Consider the following 21,547-nt stretch of genomic DNA (forward strand, 5'->3'; position numbering starts at 1 on the left):
TGTTCATATTAAATAATTATAATAATAATGAAAAGAACTGACTCATGATGTGAAGGAGTGTGAAACCTTGAGTTAGAGGCAACACAAAACACACTGAAAAGGTCACGTCCAAACTATTATGAGGAAACACAATCGTGTTGCAGCGTTTTGGCATCGGAATTGAAAAACAACTTGAGAAACTAAAAAATCCTTGGCTTCATAAATACACGCCCACCCTCCTCCCTCCCTCCCTCCCTCTCTCTTTCTGTCCATGATTTACCAATGACTGTGATTACTGTATTAATAATTGATGTTTTCAGTGAATCGTGCTGATGATCCTGATCCGTCCTTCCTCTGGTTCCCTCTCTCTCTCTCTCTCGCTGACATTTCAGGAGTTGAGGTGGGTGGGAGGCCGACAGGCTGCAGGTGTGAGGGCGAACTCCCCACTGGTGCTCGTGAGTAGGCATCGTACAGTCTTTGCTTCTCTGTGTGTGTGTGTGTGTGTGTGTGTTGAGGCGCATGCAACTGTGATACAGAGTGCAATTAATGGCATGTGACATGGAGTGCGTGGGAGAGCACGAGCAGGGAGTTTGAGAAACACACGACGAAGACAAATCATCCCACAAACCCACACGTATGTGAATACTCACAGTTGCATGACAAGGTAGAGGTGTGATTTACTCTCAAATATGTCCTCCAGAGACACGATGTTGGCGTGTTTGATCCTGTGAGGAGGGAGAGAGCAGAGAAACACGATGAGAAACCGACTCCTTCGTTTCATTTTTTTTTATTTTTCGATGCACACACTCATCGTTTAGCCGCTTGTGTGTCTGCAGGCAGCGTGAAACCCTCTCCTCTCTCTGTGTGTGTCGTTAAAATGACTTTAATCATGTCCAGTGGATGTGACGGGGTCGGTCGGTGGGTCGGTGTGTGTGTGTGTGTGTGTGTGTGTGTGTGTGTGTGTGTGTGTGTGTGTGTGTGAAGCCCCCACACAGCTGTTTTCCTGGTGGTGCAGGAGGCTTCACATGTAGCTCTCTAATTGGCTGACCTCTGACCCCTGAGACCCGCGGATGAGACGATGACTCACAGGATCAAGACCGAGAAGTCTCGTTCTTCTCTGTTCAACCAGTGTGACACTGTCACCGGCACCATGATAAACCTCTGTCCCACACACACACACACACAGCTACTCAGAAACCAAAACCACGACATGTGGAGTACCTCAAGGGAGCTGCCTTGGTCCTTTATTATTCAGTATTTTCACAAATGATTTACCGTATGTATTAGAGAAGGCTAACACAGTTATGTATGCGGATGACGCAACCATATATACATCAGCATCTACTAATAATGTATTAGAAACTATTATGAATAAGGAACTAGAAAGTGTGGCTGAATGGGTTAAAGAAAACAAGCTGGTCCTGAACATATCTAAAACCAAGTGCATGATTGTAGGCTCAAATCATAATATTGATAGAAATCCTGTATTAAATATTAAAATCAAAGATATCACTATAGACCAGGTACATGAGACCAAATTGCTGGGAGTGACAGTTGACAACAAATTATCATGGAAAAAACACATTAATAATATGATTGCAAAGATGGGTAATGGTATATCAATTCTAAGAAGACATGCAACTTTTATAAATATAAACATCTTGAAAACAGCAATCCAATCGATAATATTATCACATCTCGACTATTGCCCAGCAGTTTGGTCAAATGCCACTGGAGACATGTTAAACAAACTACAATGTATACAGAATAGAGCTGCCCGCACAATACTTAAGTGTGACTACAGGACAAGGATAATTTCTATGCACAAGAAACTTAACTGGTTACTGGTCAAAGACAGACTATTGTACTCACTGTTTGTTGTTATTAGAAATATATCTGTCCTAAAAACACCTGTTATCTTGTTTAAAAACCTCGCTTTTAGTGCAGAGAGTCATAAATATATCACCAGACATGCAGCTGTAGGAAACTTTACATTACCTAAAGCAAGATCTAACGCCATCAAGCGTACGGTTTGTATAGAGGTATGAAAGAATGGAATTCACTGCCGAAAAATATCAAACTCACCACGAACACAAAGAAATTCAAAATATTAATAAAACAGCATTTATCAAAGTAAGACAACATGGTATATTTATATATGGAGTATATTTCGATGGATATAGGATATGTGTTATTATAATGTATATTCTGTAGAATGAATGTATATACAAGTATGATGTGTGATGTGTAATGATGTATACATATATGATATGTAGAAATGTGGGTAATCGGATTAGTATGTGAACAATTAATATAACGAAGAATGAATGAAGCACAGTTAAGAAATGTAAACACTTATTCTGTTTTTGTTTTGTTAGGTTAAGCATATCGCTCACTTGTTTTTTTTTGTTTTAAATTTTTATAATGTTTATGTTTTGTGTTTTCAACTGTATATTTGATACTGTTGGACCCCAGGAAGAATAGCTGTGGCGTTGCTGCAGCTAATGGGGATCTTAATAAACAAATAAACAAATAAACACATGCACTTAGTCTGTGTTTTTAGTGCAAGATGCGAAATAAAATGAGCCCGAGGTCACATCATGAAATTAACATGATGACATTAGAAACATTTTATTTATTTATTATTTGCAGATTTTTACTTAATAAGAACCACTGTGATGCATAGCCTAATGAATTTTTTCAGTGTCATCTTGCATTAGAAAACAATGATAATTTTAGGATATGTGGGAAGATCATGACCATTTAAAATGTTTATGTAATGATAGTTTCTAGTATAAATCAGACTTTAGCCTTAAAATTATGTATTGAAAAGCTTGTTTCTATTTAAACGTCATCTTTACACATAAATAATGTTATTTTCTGCTTGTGTTAAAGCCCCAGTATGTAGGAATTCCCCGCATCTAGCGGTGCGGTTGCATATCTGAACGTATTCTTGATGTTGCATTCACGTGAAATTGGGCAGACGTCAGGCAGACAACAGACGCTGCATGTAACAGGATAAACAAGCGTCTATGTAAACAAGTGGTCCGCCAGCACAAGGCAAAACAATACAGGCGTGACAATATGTTGTCATGGTGATGTCGTATTGTTTACCTGACCCACGTTGTTTTACCGTCTTTCTCTGGTGGAGTAAAATGACATCCGGTTGGTTTGCCGACGGCCGTCTGCCTGACTGCACCTGAATGCAACACCAGTGCCTCCGTCCTTCCTCACACTACACAGTGGTGACAGTTTTAACAGGCCGAGCCGACAGCTCCGCTGAGTTTCCGTGGTTACCTACGGTCACGCTGACACTCAACGTAAAAAATGGCGATGCAACATGGCCGCCTCGGTTCGGTGCGCCCCCCCTCCTATATTTGTAATGACTTGTAACAACTCATTCTAAGGTACGAGAAAGCTTTCATTTGTATGCGGGTGTGATTCCACTTCAGTGAAATACGTATTTATGAAAGCAATATTTGATTTTTGCTAATAAGAAGCCAAATAAGTGACATACTGGGGCTTTAAGAGTTTTATAAAGAAACCATAATCAATAGTTAAAACAAAGATGAAGTAAAAAGGGTTTAACATACAATATTTTATCATATCAAAGCTCAAGTCTCGCATCAGCATTAGGGTGAAAAATATTGTAGGTGATAAACAGCACTTGATACATGTGTGTTTGTGTGTCTGTGTGTGTGTTTGTGTATGATTTGAATGTCATGTCCTGTGGCGTTTTAGAGTGAACAAACAGAGGTCATGTTTACTCACCAAAATGCTCCGTGGGTGTAAAAACATTTTCTTTACTATGATGCAACTGATAATTTTTGAAAATATTTTAAATTGGACATCCATGTGACAAAGACCCTGTTTCTCAGCACTATTAATCCATATTTTAACTGTGGGGTTATTTAACGTTTGCATGTGACCACTTCCTTTATTCAACCTGGACGTAGCTGAAGGTTACCGAGTTGACGGGAAGACAAAGACAAACACACAAAGCCACGTGTTTGGAGATGTACTGGAGGTGAGTGTGTATGTGTCGGCCTCAGCTCATGCTGGATTACAGCAGCAGCAGCGGCTCTTATCCGGATTGTAACTATGCATGGACACCTTCATTCATCTGCTTAGCTCGGCGCGGAAGGAGAGATGGACCCGGTGAAGGATGAATGATGGATTAAAGCTGCCGTGTGAGTGGACACGTGTGAACGCGTGTGAGCTCGGGCGTGCGCTTTAAGACACAATAACAGAGGGTCGGATTCATGCAGTCAAGTTGCTGCAATTTTAAAGGTGGATTTCTGTGCAGGTGTGTGTTTGTGTGTGTGTGTGTGTGTGTGTTTGTGCGTGGGCGATGAGAATAGAAATGCTGGGCAGTGGTCATGGTGACTGTCAGAGTGCTGGGAGGCTGGTGAGTCATTTTCTGACCTCTGTCAGCACCCGTAGGTCTCACAACACACCAGAACAGAGAAGTCAGCAAATTAGAGAAGAGTGTAAAGACGAGGTCTGACGGACCGGCGAACGACTGTGGCTGAGAAGCAGGTCGGGCTTCTCAAACAAAAAACACGTTTATTCATTAACGACCTGTTTTATTTTAACAATTTAACAGCCTTAAGGTGATCTGGCATCTCTGCTCATGTGACATTTTGAATATTATTTGTTTTCCTTACAGCTGAGACACAGTTTCTACCCCCCGAGAGCCGTTAGTGGGCTTTGAATGAATGCATGAATGAATGAATGCTTCTCACAATATCTGCAGGATCTTTTAAATTCCTGTGGTGGGAGAGGAAATTTTTCCTCCTTAGGTCATAGAGGAGGAGGAGGAGGAGGAAACACATCCATTAAAGTGCAGAGAATGTTGCTTTTCCTGAAATAAAAAAAAAAACTAAACCTAAATTTACATGCAGAAAGCGGTAGTACGGGTACAAAGGTGCTTTTGCACCATGAACACAATGATGCAGATGGTAAACTAGTTCACCACCACATTTTCAGGACGTTGAGTAATAAATGCCCTCTGTTCTACAACTTACTTCCTAAAAGTCAAGTGTCCTGTCATGCATGACTTTTTAGCATCAGTAAAAGTGGACATTTGGTGTTTTAAGGGGAGACACTACAGGTGAATAGGGTAAAAATCTTAAATAACAGATATCACCATGAAACTTCCCAAGTTTATCACTTACATTAAGACAAATATTTTTTGTATTACAAGTTTTGTCAAATTGTATGTTTAAATATGTAAATGAGGTAATATCTGATGAAATATGCGCTAATTTGCATACATTTCCAGAACCGAAATCTGAAAAATGGATAAAGCTACTTTCAAAATTCTTGTTTTATTTTGTTGACATATTAGAGTCAGAAGTTTTTACAGAGGGGATTTTGGATATCTCTTTTTATCACTCTGTAAATGAGAAAATACTGTCACTAGCCCAAAAAATTTCGCCATGTTTTTAGGAATAAAATGTTATATAAATCTGGCTGTGAATGATATATCAACAATCCCCTCTGTAAAAACCTTCAGAATATAGACAGGAATGAAACTGGAAGGTTTGGTGTCTGTAAGTGCTGCTGAAGTGGAGATTTCGGGCTCAGAGTCTGAGGTAAAACTCATTTTGAGAAAACGGCCTTTAAAGACTTGCACTGTAAAATCCCAGATTGTTAATGTAAATCATACTTTTATGATTGGTTGCAGATACGGAGGAGATGACAATTTTTGGAGCCGACATCACTGTTCAGGAGAGAGAGAGCTTTACAATGATACCTGACATGGGTCAGATAACAAGCACAGCACAGTTTGTCACAGTAACCTTTGGCGAGTTTAGGAGAAATCTACTGACGAAAGAGACAAAATGAAGTAAAATAACCACCTTAATGTGGATTTAATACCATTTCTTTTGACTTTTCTGAAAGAAGACATGTTAAGGAAGAAAAATAGCCCAAAATCTCAAAATTGATCAGTGCATGAAAAAACAGTGTTTTTGCCTGGGGTGTCTCACCATAAGATAAGAAACATTATGAGCCATCCAACATTAAATCCACTTTACATTTCCAGCACAGAAATATGCTTCAGATGTGTTTTATATCCATATTTATGAAGGTTTTTTTTCAGAGGCCTGTGCAGCAGCGTCACCGACTCTCCGGACTGGCACGGCGACAGATGACTTAGCAGAGTGTGATTAGTCACTGTATTTGCAGTTGCACGTCTGTGTTTGAGTAAATGTTTGCTCTAGATAAAACAGGGAAGAGGGTGAAGAGCCAGCGAATCATCTGATGGTGATGATGATGATGATGATATCAGAGGGCTTCAGTTTACCACGGTGGCACATCAAACTACCATTAAAGCCAGAGCAGGAGCAGAGGGGCCGATGGACTCTGAACTGATAATAAATTCAGTTTGTTTACATTGTTATATAAATTCTTTTACATGTTTAAGTAAATAATGATTAATCTTCAGAGAGAGACATGAAAGAAATGTCTGGATGACAGGTTCTGGCTCTGGGCCTCACAGGAAGCGACAGAAGAGACAGTGTTTCTGGTACAACAACATTAATGTGTGCCAGCTGGAGGTTCACTTCACTGTAAATCTTCAGTGTCGTACCAACGCAAATTTCAAACAACTACAGATTAGAAAAGACAGAAGAAGGAAACGGCACTGGGATGAGATAGTTTCAATTCAATGTATTTCATGAAAATCCTCTAGTCGCCTATTGAAAGTAGCACTCTGACCTCGTCCTGTGCTGTGTGTGTGTGTGTGTATGTGTGTCTCAAAGACGAAGTGTTAGACTGAGTGATGACACCCTTGAATGCGTCTACACACAAACTTCAGACGACAGCAACGACTTTCAGGCCAAGTTCGCCTCGGTTTACTCTATTTGTCAAAATTGTCACCAAAGTGCTCACTAAACTCCCACCCGCTCTCATTCCTCCATCCAAAAACCTCAGGAGGGATCATAGCTGTATATTGGCAAGAGTTGTGTGTGTGTGTCTCCTGTAACCCAGGCAACAAGAGGTCTAAAAATAACTTGGGACCCAATGTAGATCAGCCATTTTCACCACCGGCCTGTAAATTCCCCCATATCTAAAGAGAGATGTACGTTCGAAAGCACTGCACAATTACCAAGAGAGATGTATTGTCTTAATATATGGTAATAAAACATTATGTCATCATTTGCACAGGTAGAGAGAAAACTTCTGCAAGTGCAAACGTGTGCAGCCGTTTTTTGTAGGTGTGAAAATTGTAAGATGTGATAAAAAAAACAACCCATACATTTATTTCCACATGTTAAAGAGATAGTTCAATATTTTGGCAAATTGACCCATTGCCATAATCACTATAGTCATAGCAGTAGGTTCGTTACTGTTAATTGTCGGTGCAAGCTATTTTTAGAACGGCGGAGCAGAGCCGTGAGCTGCTCAGAGCTACGCTACGGAGGCTCATGGGATTTCTCGGTTTCCCTCATCAAACTCATCAAATACACAATCCAACAACTCCAAAACGCTCTGGTGGACAAGTTGTGACCTGCACATTCACCATGCTATGAGATAATAACACAACGTTACCAGACAGAGTTGTTTTAGAGGTAAATACAGAGACTGCTTGATGAAAAACTGCCTTCGACGGGAAAGTGCATCAGCAGTTTTGCATGAATTTACCTCTAAAACAACTCTGTCTGGTAACGTTGTGTTATTATCTCATAGCGTGGTGAATGTGCAGGTCACAACTTGTCCACCAGAGCGTTTTGGAGTTGTTGGATTGTGTATTTGATGAGTTTGATGAGGGAAACCAGGAAATCCCATGAGCCTCCGTAGTGTAGCTCTGAGCAATTAAACAATTAAAGGTAACAAACTTACTGCTATGACTATAGGGATTATGACAATAGGCCAATTTGCCAAAATGTTGAACTATCCCTTTAACTTCAGAAAAAAGGGTTAAAAGGCGCATTACTTGTGTATGTGTGTGTGTGTTTTTTAAGGCACAGCACTGTAATCTTCAAAAGATAATCTTATAAAGTTGATTATACTCAATAGGCTGATTTGTGTTAAAATTAAAATAACCAGATCTCCCAAATTCCAATAAGTAAATAAACATTTTGTCAAACTAACACAAAGGAGCTGAAAACTACTCTGTTTAAAGCAGCAGCACAAACTCTGTGAAGAAGCTGCTCGTCTGGTTAATCTGCAGAACGTGTGATTAGTTAGAAAGTAGTTCAACTACAACGTCTGCATAGTGAAGTCTCTGGTTTTTCCAGATGAACCAGGAATTTGTTTCCTGAAACTCAAGTTGTTGAAATTTTGAAAAAGTAATTTGAGCGCCAGGTGAGAAAAAGTGTAACTCACCTTTAACACCCTGAACAAATAAAAGTAAAACGACCTGGATGAACTTATAGTTCATTTTATTTAGCACTGGCCCTTTAAATCTCCCTATATAGCATGATGCAAAGTCATGCATCACATTAGATCATATTACAGCGGTCATATACAACATGTATGATATCTAGTAATGTGATACAACGTATATGATGCAGTAACGGGGATCCAGTGATGAAAAATTTACCATCCTGAACCTTGCAGATTGGATTTCAGATGCAGGCTGATGCTGCGGTTTCAAAACATTTCACAATCACAGTCTGTTACCGGTCAATTTCTCAAATCAGAAACCGAGTCAGTCCACTTACTTGTGCAGGACTGCGATCTCATTCTCGATGCTGTTCTCTTTGCCCTCCAACGCCTTCTTGGGGATGCACTTGATGGCCACCAGCTTCTGGGTCCTCTTCTCCTCGGCGAGGACCACCTCGGAGAACGCTCCCCTTAAAACACAAACATACACACACACACAGGTCAGCCGGTCAGAGCGCAGCTGTCCATTTATCACCGGGTGTGTGTGGGGGCAGAGCGCTTCATCATGTGCATCTGTGACACTGTAAAGACTTAAAAAAGCAAACTCCTGCTTTGATGTTAAATTGGCGAAACGTTTCTGATAACTTGGCGGCGACTTGCAGCTAAGTGCTGCTGGGAGAAATTCTCACCCGCTGATGCCAGATAAGGTTTATTTTTAACCGCAGCCTCCTCCTGAAGTCGTCGGGTTGCTGCTGAGTCAAGTTTTTGGAGATGCGACAACTTGGTGGGATGATGATTTTGTTTTGTTTTTTTTGGAAGAAAAACTGATTTCCAAATACTGCAGCTTTTATCTCGGAGACAGATTTTGACACCGTTTCAAGTCTGAACCATGTGATGCCCATCGATCACCGTCACTCTCTTTGTGTCTCACATTAGTTTCACTGAGGAAAATGTCTAAGATTTAAATTTAGAAGTAAATTTCTACCAAACTGCTAAATGAATGTGTGTTGTGTATGTGTTTAAACCAGCGTGTGCAATTAATTATTCATTTTCAGCACATTTGTACACTAGAAGTTCTAATAAATTCAACATGATACTCTTTTAATTTCCTCATCTAGTATGTTGTCACATGTGCCAGTTTTATGCCAAAGTGAGGCTGAAGTATGCACAGATGTCACGTCTTCCCTGATGGCTTCATGATAAACCGCTTATCGTTCTGTTTTTACTCTATGTGTCTCGTTTCCCACTACAAAAAACAAAAAAACTAGTAAAGCAAGAGCAGATCTCAGAACAGTTAAAAGAACTTCAGCATTTTCCCATGACCCGCTTTTTAAAAGTAGAGACAGACATTTCTTACAGGCTCTCTAGCGTTTTTTGGCCGAGGTCCAGAGATTTTCTTTCTTTCTTTCTTTTTTTTTTTTTTGACTCGGATCCAAATAACTGAACAATAACTACGTAGCCTACTTGTATTTGGGATTTCTGAGTCACAACAAGGAAAAGCGTTTCACAGGAAAAGTGTGAAAGAAACGCTGCTGTTTATGGCGAAGCGGCATCACAGTGTCCCAGTTCTGCTGCAGTGTCACGGGTTCCCTCTTGTTTTCCACCTCTGTGTGTGTTTCTGTGTGTGTGTGTGTGTTTGGGGCACAGCGGTCTCCTCCCTCCTCCTCCTCCTCCTCCTCCTCCTCCTCCTCCTCCTCCTCCCTCCTCCTCGCTCTCTAAATCAACCCACATACCTGAAGCTCATCCAGTAATCAACGTCTACAAAAAGACCCGAGCTCTGATAACTCCGCTGCTGTAACAGAGCCACATACAGACTTGACTGAACCGGGTCTCGGCCTCGGCTCCAGTCCCATTCACCCAGCTCCTCATCCATCTCCCAGTCCAGTTATATCCTGTCTGCCTCCCCTCGCCTCATCTTATCCACTTCCCAACCCCCCACCCCCCTCCCCATTCCTCCCTCGGCCTCCCGACCCGGATTTCTCCCTCAGGCCCTGCGCTCTCTCTATTGTTCTCTCTGGCTCGGCTCCGAACATTTTCACCTGTTCATGTTTACAATAAATCCCAGTTTGAACTTTTTACCTTCACGTCCAAACTACGGTGGTCTCTCAGATTAATAACATTATGGATATAATTCTTTTGTCTGCTCTGGAGGAGGAGGAGGAGGAGGAGGAGGAGGAGGAGGAGGGGGAGTCTCCACACTGCTCGCTCTTGTTTTATTACACACATAACACTTTTTTGGCCTTAGACCTCCTGAGGCATTCAGGGCAAGCAGAGGAAAAACAAAGGACCACGGCAGTCAGTGAGTGTGTACTGTATAAAGTAATGAGGCCCAATGCAAAACATCTGTGTATCCCCACAGACAACACCTTATGTTGCCGCGTTCACGTCATTACAGCTGGAACGTACAGATGGGAAAGATTCGTATGTTTATGACTCGCCAAACATTCATGTTGTCAGTCACCACTTCGCTGGAGCTGGTTGGTTGTGTAATTGCAGCGATGCCCATGTGAGGGTTAAAAATACTGTGAACCGGCCGCATATTTGTTTGCTTTCCAGGCACTTCCATATTAGTACTAAGCTGGATAAATCGAGAGATTTCAGGAGGAAAATCTCAGTCCAAATTACAACTTAGATGTTAAAGTAAAAGCTATTTATAAGCTGGACACGACAGAGTGTGAGTGTGAGACTCACTAACAAGAAACTTAGATGGGATAAAAGTGATAACACCAAGTCAGAGCGAAGGAATCTCATTTTCTAACATAAAAATAGCAACAGTGCCATAAAAAATATCATATTTCACTCAATAGATATCAATAAATCACCAAAATAGAGTAACTGTATGACATTTACTTAGTATTTGAAGTGTACATCCTCCTCCATAGGTGCCAACCACAAGGTAAACAGGTTTATTATTTACAATATACAGATTTCCTGCACTGGATCGATTCATAACACAACACAACACCTTGTTTCATCAAAATCAACCGAAAACTCCAGTATTCAACTATTTAAATACATTTTTTTAGACAACTTCCCTCCCATCGAAACTTCAGGTTCATCTTTGCTGCCAGGAGAGTCGCTGAAGCTGAAACATCAACGATCAAGTTCCTGATCATCCGATACACAAACAGGGAAGTTTGTAGTATCAGATCTTACTCGTACTTCCTTTTCACTGTTTAATGTTCATTCTACATCAACTCGTGATGAACAGATGCATATTTGTTTTAAAACAGATCCATTGATCGTATCAGTATTATAGGAAACCGGTTTGCCAACAGATGTTGGCGGCAGCAGCAGCACATTCAGACACGACTCTGTCTCCGGTGGGAAAAGTGACGTCACAAAGGAAAGTCTAAACCAAACTTAATCAAAAGTTTCATCGGTACCGTCGTGTGTAGAAACAACCACAAAGTTATGGCATGTGCGTGTGTGTGTGGAGTTGCTATATCTATTGTGTGTCTGCGTGTGAGAGGGGCCTGTCAGCTGTCAGTTTGTGCCATGTTTTATCTCTGTGGCCACAGACAGCTGTACGTGTGGGCAGAGAGGAACCACAACCGTGCATTCACGAACAAGGAAGAAGTGCCAGTGTGTTCAGAGATGGATGGACGTGAGCTGATCACAGTCTCTGTTACTGTTGGCGCTTTAATGTGAAGCTTCAGCTGGTCACATACAGTATAACTGTGATAAATACAGGAGAAAGTGATCAATATTCAGTAAAATACAGCTGAGAACAAACAGGAAATTAAACTCCAAACAGCTGCAGCGACTTTTTGAATCAGAGCTAGTTCTGAACAATTTGCATGTTGTTTTTTTGTTTGTTCTTATTTTCTTTTCTCTACAACCATGTTTAGGTCCAACAACATGTTTGACTGCTCGTATGCAAATCATATATTACACCGGTGTTAAACTGCTCTGAACTGGAAAATGTACTCTCTGCTCCTGGGGGCCTTTGTGTGCTTTAACAGGAAGAAAAACACGTTTCAGAGCAGCTGGATGTACGTAATGCACACAAATGCACATTTCTTGGTTCATTTACAGGCTCATGTTTTAGTTCAGAGTCACTCTGACAAATTAACTAAGGTTGGATTTGGTTATTTTATAGATAAAACTCATGAAATCTATTCTTTCTTGTTCTGTTTTGATGTAATACAGTAGCCTCCAGTTCAGCTCAGGTCTGAAAGGTGCCATAACACAAACAGAAAGCAAAAGTAAATTCATTATTACACTAAACTTACAGTATTCAAAAACATAGAGTGACCTACATCTGGTCTCTGTGAAGTAATTAACTTCAAACCTCTACCCGCTGTTTGACCCAAACTGAACAATTATCCTGGGAGTGAGGCCGGGACCTCGTGGTCACAGCTAAACAAGAAAGTAAAAGTGCCACAGAAACAGAAAGGCCATTAGCTCTGGCAGGCGTCCAGATGTGTGTGTGTGTGTGTGTGTGTGTGTGTGGGGGAGGAGGGTTTGGTTTGTCAGCGCGGCGACATTCCTCTGCAGCATCTGGAGGATTTCTCTGACATTCTCCATGCGCCCACTGACAGTGACAGGCCGAGGGGCTCTGGGGAAGTGTCAAACAGTGGTTCATGCAAACATTGAGAGAAGATCTGAGAAGGCTAATGTGTCGTCGCCTGCAGATCTGTATCGTTGTTTTTTTTTGCACGGAAACAGCTGCAAGAGTCGAATCTTTGTCAAGGGACATGATGGATTTCTGTATCAAATTTCCCCACGTGAAGTTTATTTTAAACATTTACGTGTAGTATGAGTGGGATCCAACGGAAAAAAAAAACACCTGCCTCGTTACAAAGAGTGTGAAATAATAAAGTGGGATTAAAGGGGAATTGCCGTTTTTTTTTACAATCTGAACCTTATTTCTAGCATAAAATACGATCATTTACTCACCCAGATAACTTTGGTGTCATTACAAGTCGTACCGACGAAATCAGATCCAGAAGAGAGCCGCGTATATCCGTATAATGCGAGTACACGGGACACGCAATGCAGCCTCTAAATAACACATTATCTGCCGCGAAACTCGTTCATTTCACCAATATTTTGTTATGATACGCTAGTGCTATTCCCCTCTGAGTCCGGGGTTAACTGTTATCAACATCTGGGGTCTGTAGGTTGACCTAATGACCTCTGACCTGGATGATGTCATCTCCGACCGGTGCGCGACTCATTCTGATAATAATTCGGGTCCATTTTTATCTCAACTAGCCGGAGCTTTAGTGAGTCCAGGTTGAGGAGAGGAAGCCTGTGGAAGCTGAACTTCATCCAGCTGCTCATTTTGTTCTGACAAGTCGGAAACACACAGAAATGAACCGTAGCATTAGCGGTAGCAACAAGCCGCACCGCGCGGCCGTCGGAGATGACATCATCCAGGTCAGAGGTCAGTAGGTCAACCTACAGACCCCGGATGTTGATAACAGCTAACCCCGGACTCAGAGGGGAATAGCACTAGCATATCATAACAAAATATTGGTGAATGAACGAGTTTTGCGGCAGATAATGTGTTATTTAGAGGCTGCATTCTGCTGCCCTGTAGACTCTATAATGTATATAGACATTATACGGATATACACGGCTCTCGGCTGGATCCAATTTCGTCAGTACGACTTGTAATGACACCAAAGTTATCTGGGTGAGTAAATGATCATATTTTATGCTAGAAATAAGGTCCAGATTGTAAAAAAAAAAAACGGCAATTCCCCTTTAACTTGGAAATCAAGTGAAATACAGTAGCTATAGTTGAGCTGGACAGGAAATAAAAAACAGTTTAGGTCTCGGAAGCTTATTTCCCTTGACACACTGCACATCAGAAACCTGTTGGTGAGTTTTACTGCTTTTCATTCATGAGACAATAAATAATAATTACAGTAATGAATGATACTATAATTGACAACCATCTGCTCAGTTGTGCCGTCAATCTGAGATGAGAATGATTTTCCGATGACATTGATGGAGAAGAGTTGAGATGTTACAACAAAGACGTTGCTTATATTTGTGTGGGTGTGTGTGTGTGTATGATCGTGCGTTACACACCGTCGCTTCATGGTGCGATGATGAGTTTGCCGAAGGCTTAAATCCCCCAGCAAAGGTTTCAGATGGATTATATAGTAAACAACTCTGTTTACTGAGCTGTTCCTGCTCCTAACAGGACATTCTTATCTCCACCATGGGACCTGAGTCCAGGAAGTGGATGCACACACACGCACACATACAGACACACACACACATACCACAAACACGGTATCACTGCACAGTTATTAGCCACTAAACCCTCAATAAAGTCTTGGGCTTACTGCGACTATCCAAACAGAGGGGTGTGTTCTCCGAAATTTACTCTGCAAATACTTTTTACTCCAGAGTTTAAATATTACTGTAGACACGCAGGAACCAAATTCAAATGCGTGGCGCCTCAAACTGAGTAAATATTTACATAAAGTGCAACCGCAGAAATATTTTCCTGATCAACATTGTGCTGCTTGTGTACAAAATCTGTACCTAAACACTGCGAGCCCAGTTTCTGAGCTGCTTATTGCTGCAGTTTCATGTCGCCACAAGCAAAACTTTTTACGTGCGTATCCCATGATGCTTCACTCATCTAGGGAGTTTAAAAACAATAAGTACATAACATGACGACATCATGCCTCATTTCCTAACAACACACACACAGACAGACGCACATGATGATACGCAAACATGTCGTAACAGACAAGTTACAAAAGACTGTGGTTACTGCAGACGGATCAAACCTGCTCAGGTGGAACCATCGCTAACCACAACATAAAAACAGGTGTGACAGATTATTTCACATGAAGCACCCATCAACGCTCTGGCGTGCATTTAAACCACAAATGCAGTGCGTGAGTTTAATCATAATAGTATGAGACAGATGCAATTTTACTGATGCACTTTTTAAAGGGATAGTTCACTCAAAATTCAAATTTCACTCATTGTCTACTCTCACCCTCATGTCGACTAAGGGCTGGGAGAAGTTTCAGAGTCCTCCGTGCCTTCTCTGAGTTACAGCGGGGCTCGGCGCAGCACTGCACTGCCATATGACGGTAGCGAACGGAGCTCACTTTTCTTTGTCCAAAAAGACACACCAAAAAACATCCAAATACCTCCATAGTGCTCGTCTGTAATGTCCCTCTTGTATTGAAGCCCCGACATGAGAAATTGTTCCATAAAAAAATTAAATAAGTCTATATTTTAAGGTTGTTTGAAGCTGAATATGCAGAGCAGTGAACTGAGACACTGGGAGCTTCCACTACAAACAAGCTTAAAATATAGACTTATTTAATTTTTTTCTGAACAATTTCTCATATTGGGGCTTCAATACAAGAGGGACATTACAGACGAGCACTAAGGAGGTATTTGGATGTTTTTTGGTGTGTCTTTTTGGACGAAGAAAAGTGAGCCCCACTTGCTACTGTCATATGGACATGCAGTGCTGTTGACAGAATGTACTAATAAAAGCAGGGAACAGGAGCGCCAAATCATGTGTGTGGTGACATGAACATGCACCAACATCACCCTGCAGGACCCGCAACACAACGGACGACAACTTCATCACAGCGTCACAGAAGCTGTTTGCTGCAATACCAGACCAAGCTTGAACTATCTTCACATCTATCACTGTAGGACGTTTATCGCTGCAGACACAGGAGGCCACACTGCACAGTGGAAGAGCCTCAGAATTACACAGGCACAAATAGGGTGCAAAGAACATTTTTATTTTTCATTTAACACCACATTATCTAATTAAGCTTTACGGTAAACGACTAACAGCATCTACAGATATGCCAAATTAAAATAAACTGAAATAGGAGCACACTACATTTAGGAAAAATAAACAAGGAAGCATTCCTCATATGCTGCAGTGTTTCTCAGAGGACAACCCCTTCCTTGAATGTGTTTGTGCAGAGTATTTGTTCTTATAAATCCCACGTTTCTCAAACTCCGACTGATTTTTTTTTCTGTCCTGCTGAGAAATCGGTCATGAGGCTATGTAAACAGATGACAAAATAGTAACTGTGGAAAGGACAGAGAGACATAGGGAAGGACCATCTGGTCCAATCAGAGCTGAGAGATGCCCAACTGTGATACTGGCCCCGAAAAAATAGAAAGACCATCTTTTCTCTATGAGCCCCCGAAACATGAGGCATAATTTAGTTCATCTGAAAACTCACTCGCTGTAGAAGCAATTATGTGAAAGTACTGTAAGAGAATAACATCTTAAAGCTGGTAAGCAACGTTTTTATATTAACAATCCATCAAATAACTGTGTAATGTGAAAGGGGCTGCTAGTTTAGATAATTATAAATCCAACAACTCAACCATTAACTGAGCTCTTTGGGGCATTTTTAGTGTTTTTCATTTGTAACTTTACAGTGTTGCTTCCATCTCACGAGTCACGACTTTCATCAGCAGTTGCCAGACACGACGAGATGCTGTTTTCTGTGAACAAGCTCTGAAACTCACTGTGCACAACCTGCATAGCAACAACTAAAAGACCCAAGACTCCTCCAAGTATATACTGTAAACATGTAAGGGCAGAAACACCCCATATTCAGTAAGGTGAACGTACTAAATGGACAATTGCACATTTAAAACTCCCAATCCTCACTGGTCGATCAGCTTACACATTTGTTTGCAGGTGATATATCAAGTTTACACATGTTTTTACACACAAACCTTTAGTACGTAAATCAGATCCTAAACAGCTTCTGCAGTGGCTTCACTTGCCAGTCCTGCAGCCAATGTCACGTCAAGTCAAGTCAGGTCAGTTTTATTTATATAGTGCCAATTTAAAACAAAGTAATCCCAAGGCAAGGTGTAGACCTTCTTTTCATAACAGTATTCACAGAGACCCAACAGTTCTCAGCAAGAACAAGCACACAGAAGGAAAAACTACATTTTGATACAAAGTCTGTGATCTGAAGCCCCACAGAGAAAAACTGACACATGTCATCACCTGGAGCGTTATGAAGCAAAAAGGGGGATTAATCGAGTTAACTGACAACAATTATAATCTTCTGGCATCATAATGTTTTTGTTCACTTTCATCTTAATAATCCCTTAATAATAGGGGTGTTGCCATGGCGCTGGTATGTTTGACTCCCTGCCAGGAAGACTATTGTTTGGCCGATCTCCACACTGTTCCTCACCAAGAGGACATTTCTCAGAAAACTGAAAATCTACATCCTCCCAAATCTCCTGCATAAACATGTTTATGTCTGAATGTATGTGTGTCACAAACAATTAACATATGACACATCTTTACATTTTACTGTGCAAACACCTTTAAATCTACATATTGAGCAATGTTTGTGCAGTGTGTGACATTACATACATTGTTGTCAGGATCTGCATGCTCTACAACAAACTCTCATGTTTTCAGGATGCTACTTAGGGATCCACCCAGCACATTAAACAAAAAAATGGAAGAAAACTGATAATGTCCAGACAACTGTCTGCTAAAACAAAGTAGAGCTTAGTGGCCTGAGGTCAGTTAATGCAACTGGAAGTGGTTTAACCTCCATGTAGAAGAGGAACAGATCCGTCTTTCCTCTGCTTATTGAGAGGATTTTTGGTAAAATGCACTTAAAAAAAAAAAGAAAAAAAAAAAGACTAAACCAGACCCCAAACCAATTTGTACAGTGGATTGTAATTAAGCTGCAGAGCAAAGAGCACGCTTCCCTGAGGATTTCTGGGACCAGAGATAAAAAGCACAGGCTGGGCTGCTGATATGTATGTGGGCAGCTTGTCGTGTTGGGAATAATATGGGCAATCAGGGATTTTAACAATGGAGGAAGACTGTGGGAAGATGTACATGATAAACACACAAGTTTACTTAAAACTGTCAGGAAGGAGGAGGAGGAGGGGGTCGTGTTCCTGTGTGCAGATGGAGATGCATAAGTGGGCCAGACAGTGGGCATATATGCGTTTGTGTGCGCATGTGTGTGTGTGTTAGTGTGTGTGTGTGTGTGTGTGTGTGTGCGTGCATATTCCAGGAAACTGCAGGCTATGCCATGCTGAGCTGTGCTGTGCTGTGCTGAGACGAATTAGGTCAGGACAGGGCTGAAGGGCTGAGGGCGCCATAAGCAGGGATGGATTTTCAGGATTGGGTGGAACTCGGAAAACGGTCGAACCTGGACACAGTCACACAAGTTGTCATTTTTCAAAAAAAGTAGTTAAACTCGGCCTGAGTGTCAGAATGAGTGTGTGTTGAATCGGTAGCTCTCTGGGTTGTTATTTCTGGCATGTGTCTTTATTACTCTATCTTGACAATTTAAAGCTTTAAAGGTGCAGCAGCAGCAGCAGCAAAAACTCAAAATCTTTCCAAGAATATTTGTCTTATTTCTTGTCAAAATGTCCCATTTCTAGTCAAAACTAATCTCTTTTCACTTAAAATAAGACTCATCACCTAAAAATGAACTTGTTTTTAGATAATTTCCATTTGTTTCAAACAAATTTTCACTTGAAATAAGTAGAAAAATCTGCCAATGAAAGGACGTTTTTTGTTCTTGTAATAATAAGAAAGAAAAACTTGATCCACTATCAGATTTTTCTACTTATTTCAAGTGAAAATATGCTTGAAAGAAGTAAAAAGTGTCTAAAAACAATCTACTTTTTAATGTGATTAGTCTTATCTTAAGTATAATGAGATTTGTTTTGACTAGAAATGACATTTTGACTAGAAATAAGACAAATATTCTTGGTAAGATTTCGAGTTTTTGCAGTGTAGTGGTGTCTCTGCTGCTGCACACAGGTCTATGTGCACTGCATCAAACAGAGGACGCGAGTGGAAGACAGAGCAGCGAGCGTGCCACGAGCTTTACTCCTGCACGGTCTTATCAGCGGCTGAGACAGAATTACAAGGGCAGGCACAGTAACATGCCGTTCCCGTGCAGGACAGGAGCACCGTCTCCCTCCCCCTGTCATGAGGGGACGTCTTAGCTCTTCCTTTATCCTGTAGCTTGGACACAATGAAACCTCAGCTGAGCAAGGAAAAAGGTGATTTCTTTTCCCCCTGAACTGTACAGACTAGAGGCCATTGTAGTGGTGGTGTTGTATACAGTAGGCTACATGCAGGACAAAGCTGGAGGAGGAGAAACAGAGACATGATTACGGGAAGATAAAGTCAGCCGAGAGACTGTAATGAGAGAATTCACAGGGAGGCGATGGGATAAATATGATAAAGTGTGTTGGAGGGGGAGTTACTGTAGGACAGAGACAGAAAAAGAGAAGCCTGGAGTGAGACACAGATGAAAAATAGATGAGGTGGGACAGCTCTCACGCTGGGAGACTCATCTGGTTCATAAAGGTGGTCGTTTTCCTTTTGTCTGAATTACTTTGTTTAGAAATCATCATTTGGTTCTCAGAGTACAAAACGCCTGAATGATGAAGTCAGGGTCAAAACAGTCAAAAATAAAAGTCTGAATTCCTCCAGGGTCCGTTTCTAAACTCCTCACTGAGATGACACCTCAACAAAAATTTTTTTTGAACTGCATGTTGATATTAAAACGTGGTGACAGGGGGACGGACGGGTGGCCACGGGCTCAGAATGGGGAAAAGAGAAAAAAAACGAGCAAATACAGCAGCAGCATTTTCGAAAATAATGTAGTTTGAAAACACAGCAGATGCTTAATAATTAAATATAAGACAAAGTAGCTAACGACTTCTTAAAACTTGCTTCCAACGGATAAAACTGAACGAATGTGGAACTGTGCTGCTGTCACACCTTTAATATTTGACGTGTTGCATAATTTGCGCTCGTCTCTCCCAGAGACTCCAGGCGCTCGGAGATAGTGCAATACACTGGTTTTAATGAAGTCAAATGTAAAACGAGGTCAGACACAGACCCAGCTGCATTAAATACATCACAATTCTCCTTTGAAGATTATGTGACTCACTGCAAAATGCTACAGTACTGTCTTGCACCTCAGCTTAGTGACTGTAACATCAAATATCTGGTTGTTTTCATGTATTTTACATAGTTTATATAAAAAAAACGGAGCCGGGTCCCACAGCTTCAATAAACTTTCACAACACTGCAGCTTTTATAAGATAATTTCTTTTCCCTGGAGTCTCTAAATAATGAGTCATGTTCAGTTTAATTCAAGTGCATTTGACACCGAAGCAGCTTCACATAACCTATAGCCTTTCAAAATGCATCTGCAATTCAAGCTCACACACACACACACACACACACACACACACACACACACACACACACACACACACACACACACACACACACACACACACACACAGTCCAGTGAGTGTGGAGTTATTGAACCTTTCCACTTAGACGCAGAGAGCCCTCAGACAGAGTGGCAAATCAGTGTTAAAACCCATGTAATGTAGCCGAGAGCCACGAGTGTGAGTGAGGGAACAAGTGGAGCAAAAAGGTTCATGGTTTGACTAACAGATTGTTGTTCCCCCGGCCCGCGGCCCCCCCGTCCCCCTGCCCCCACCCACCGCCCACAGCCCGAGCTGCAACAACAACAACAACAACTTCTGCATCATGAAATCAAGAAAAACATCTATTCACATACCGGTGTGGTGATATCACGGCGCACTAAAGACCGTCGGTATTTCATCTTTGTTGTTTGTTTTTATCAACTGAATTATCACTCAGTCTGAAGTTATGAAGAAGGCGAGACGGCTCTTTGCCTCGGATACTTGGTTTTATCATTCAAAGTTTTTGTGTTTGTGTGTTTTTTCCACTTCTGTGAATGAAACAAGGTGCTGATTCATCTCATATCTCTTCCTTTCACTGCAAAAACTCAAAATCTTTCCAAGAATATTTGTCTAATTTCTAGTCAAAACTAATCTCTTTCCACTTAAAATAAGACTAATCACTTAAAAATTAACTTGTTTTTAGATAATTTTCACTTTTTTCAAACTCATTTTCAACTGAAATAAGTAGAATAATTTGCCAGTGAAAGCAAGTTTTTTGTGCTTGTAATAAGAAAGAAAAACTATCACTATCAGATTTTTCTACTTATTTCTTATGCTTGAAAGAAGTAAAAAGTGTCTAAAAACAAGCTACTTTTTAAATGTGATGAGTCTTATTTTAAGCAGAATTAGATTTGTTTTTGACTAGAAATGACATTTTGACTAGAAATAAGACACATATACTTGGTAAGATTTTGAGTTTTTACAGTGAAAGGAAGAGATACGAGATGAATCGGCACCTTGTTTCATTCACAGAAGTGGA

General features: G+C 40.9%; 1 protein-coding gene across 2 annotated transcripts in view; it reads right to left on the minus strand.

Annotated features, from left to right (window-relative positions):
* Window positions 1–21,547, minus strand: part of camk1b (calcium/calmodulin-dependent protein kinase Ib) — a 38,135-nt gene that overhangs the window by 6,035 nt on the left and 10,553 nt on the right. For both annotated transcript variants that reach the window (XM_085775871.1, XM_085775869.1), the window contains 2 exons: window positions 8,652–8,783; window positions 630–704 (listed from right to left, as the gene is read on the minus strand). In XM_085775871.1, coding sequence (XP_085631997.1) covers window positions 630–704; window positions 8,652–8,783 — 207 coding nt within the window. The remainder of the gene's footprint in view (window positions 1–629; window positions 705–8,651; window positions 8,784–21,547) is intronic.

The sequence above is a fragment of the Trachurus japonicus genome, chromosome 5 (assembly GCF_045865225.1).
Source record: "Trachurus japonicus isolate A0001 chromosome 5, Traja_1.0".
NCBI classification, from domain to species: domain Eukaryota; kingdom Metazoa; phylum Chordata; class Actinopteri; order Carangiformes; family Carangidae; genus Trachurus; species Trachurus japonicus.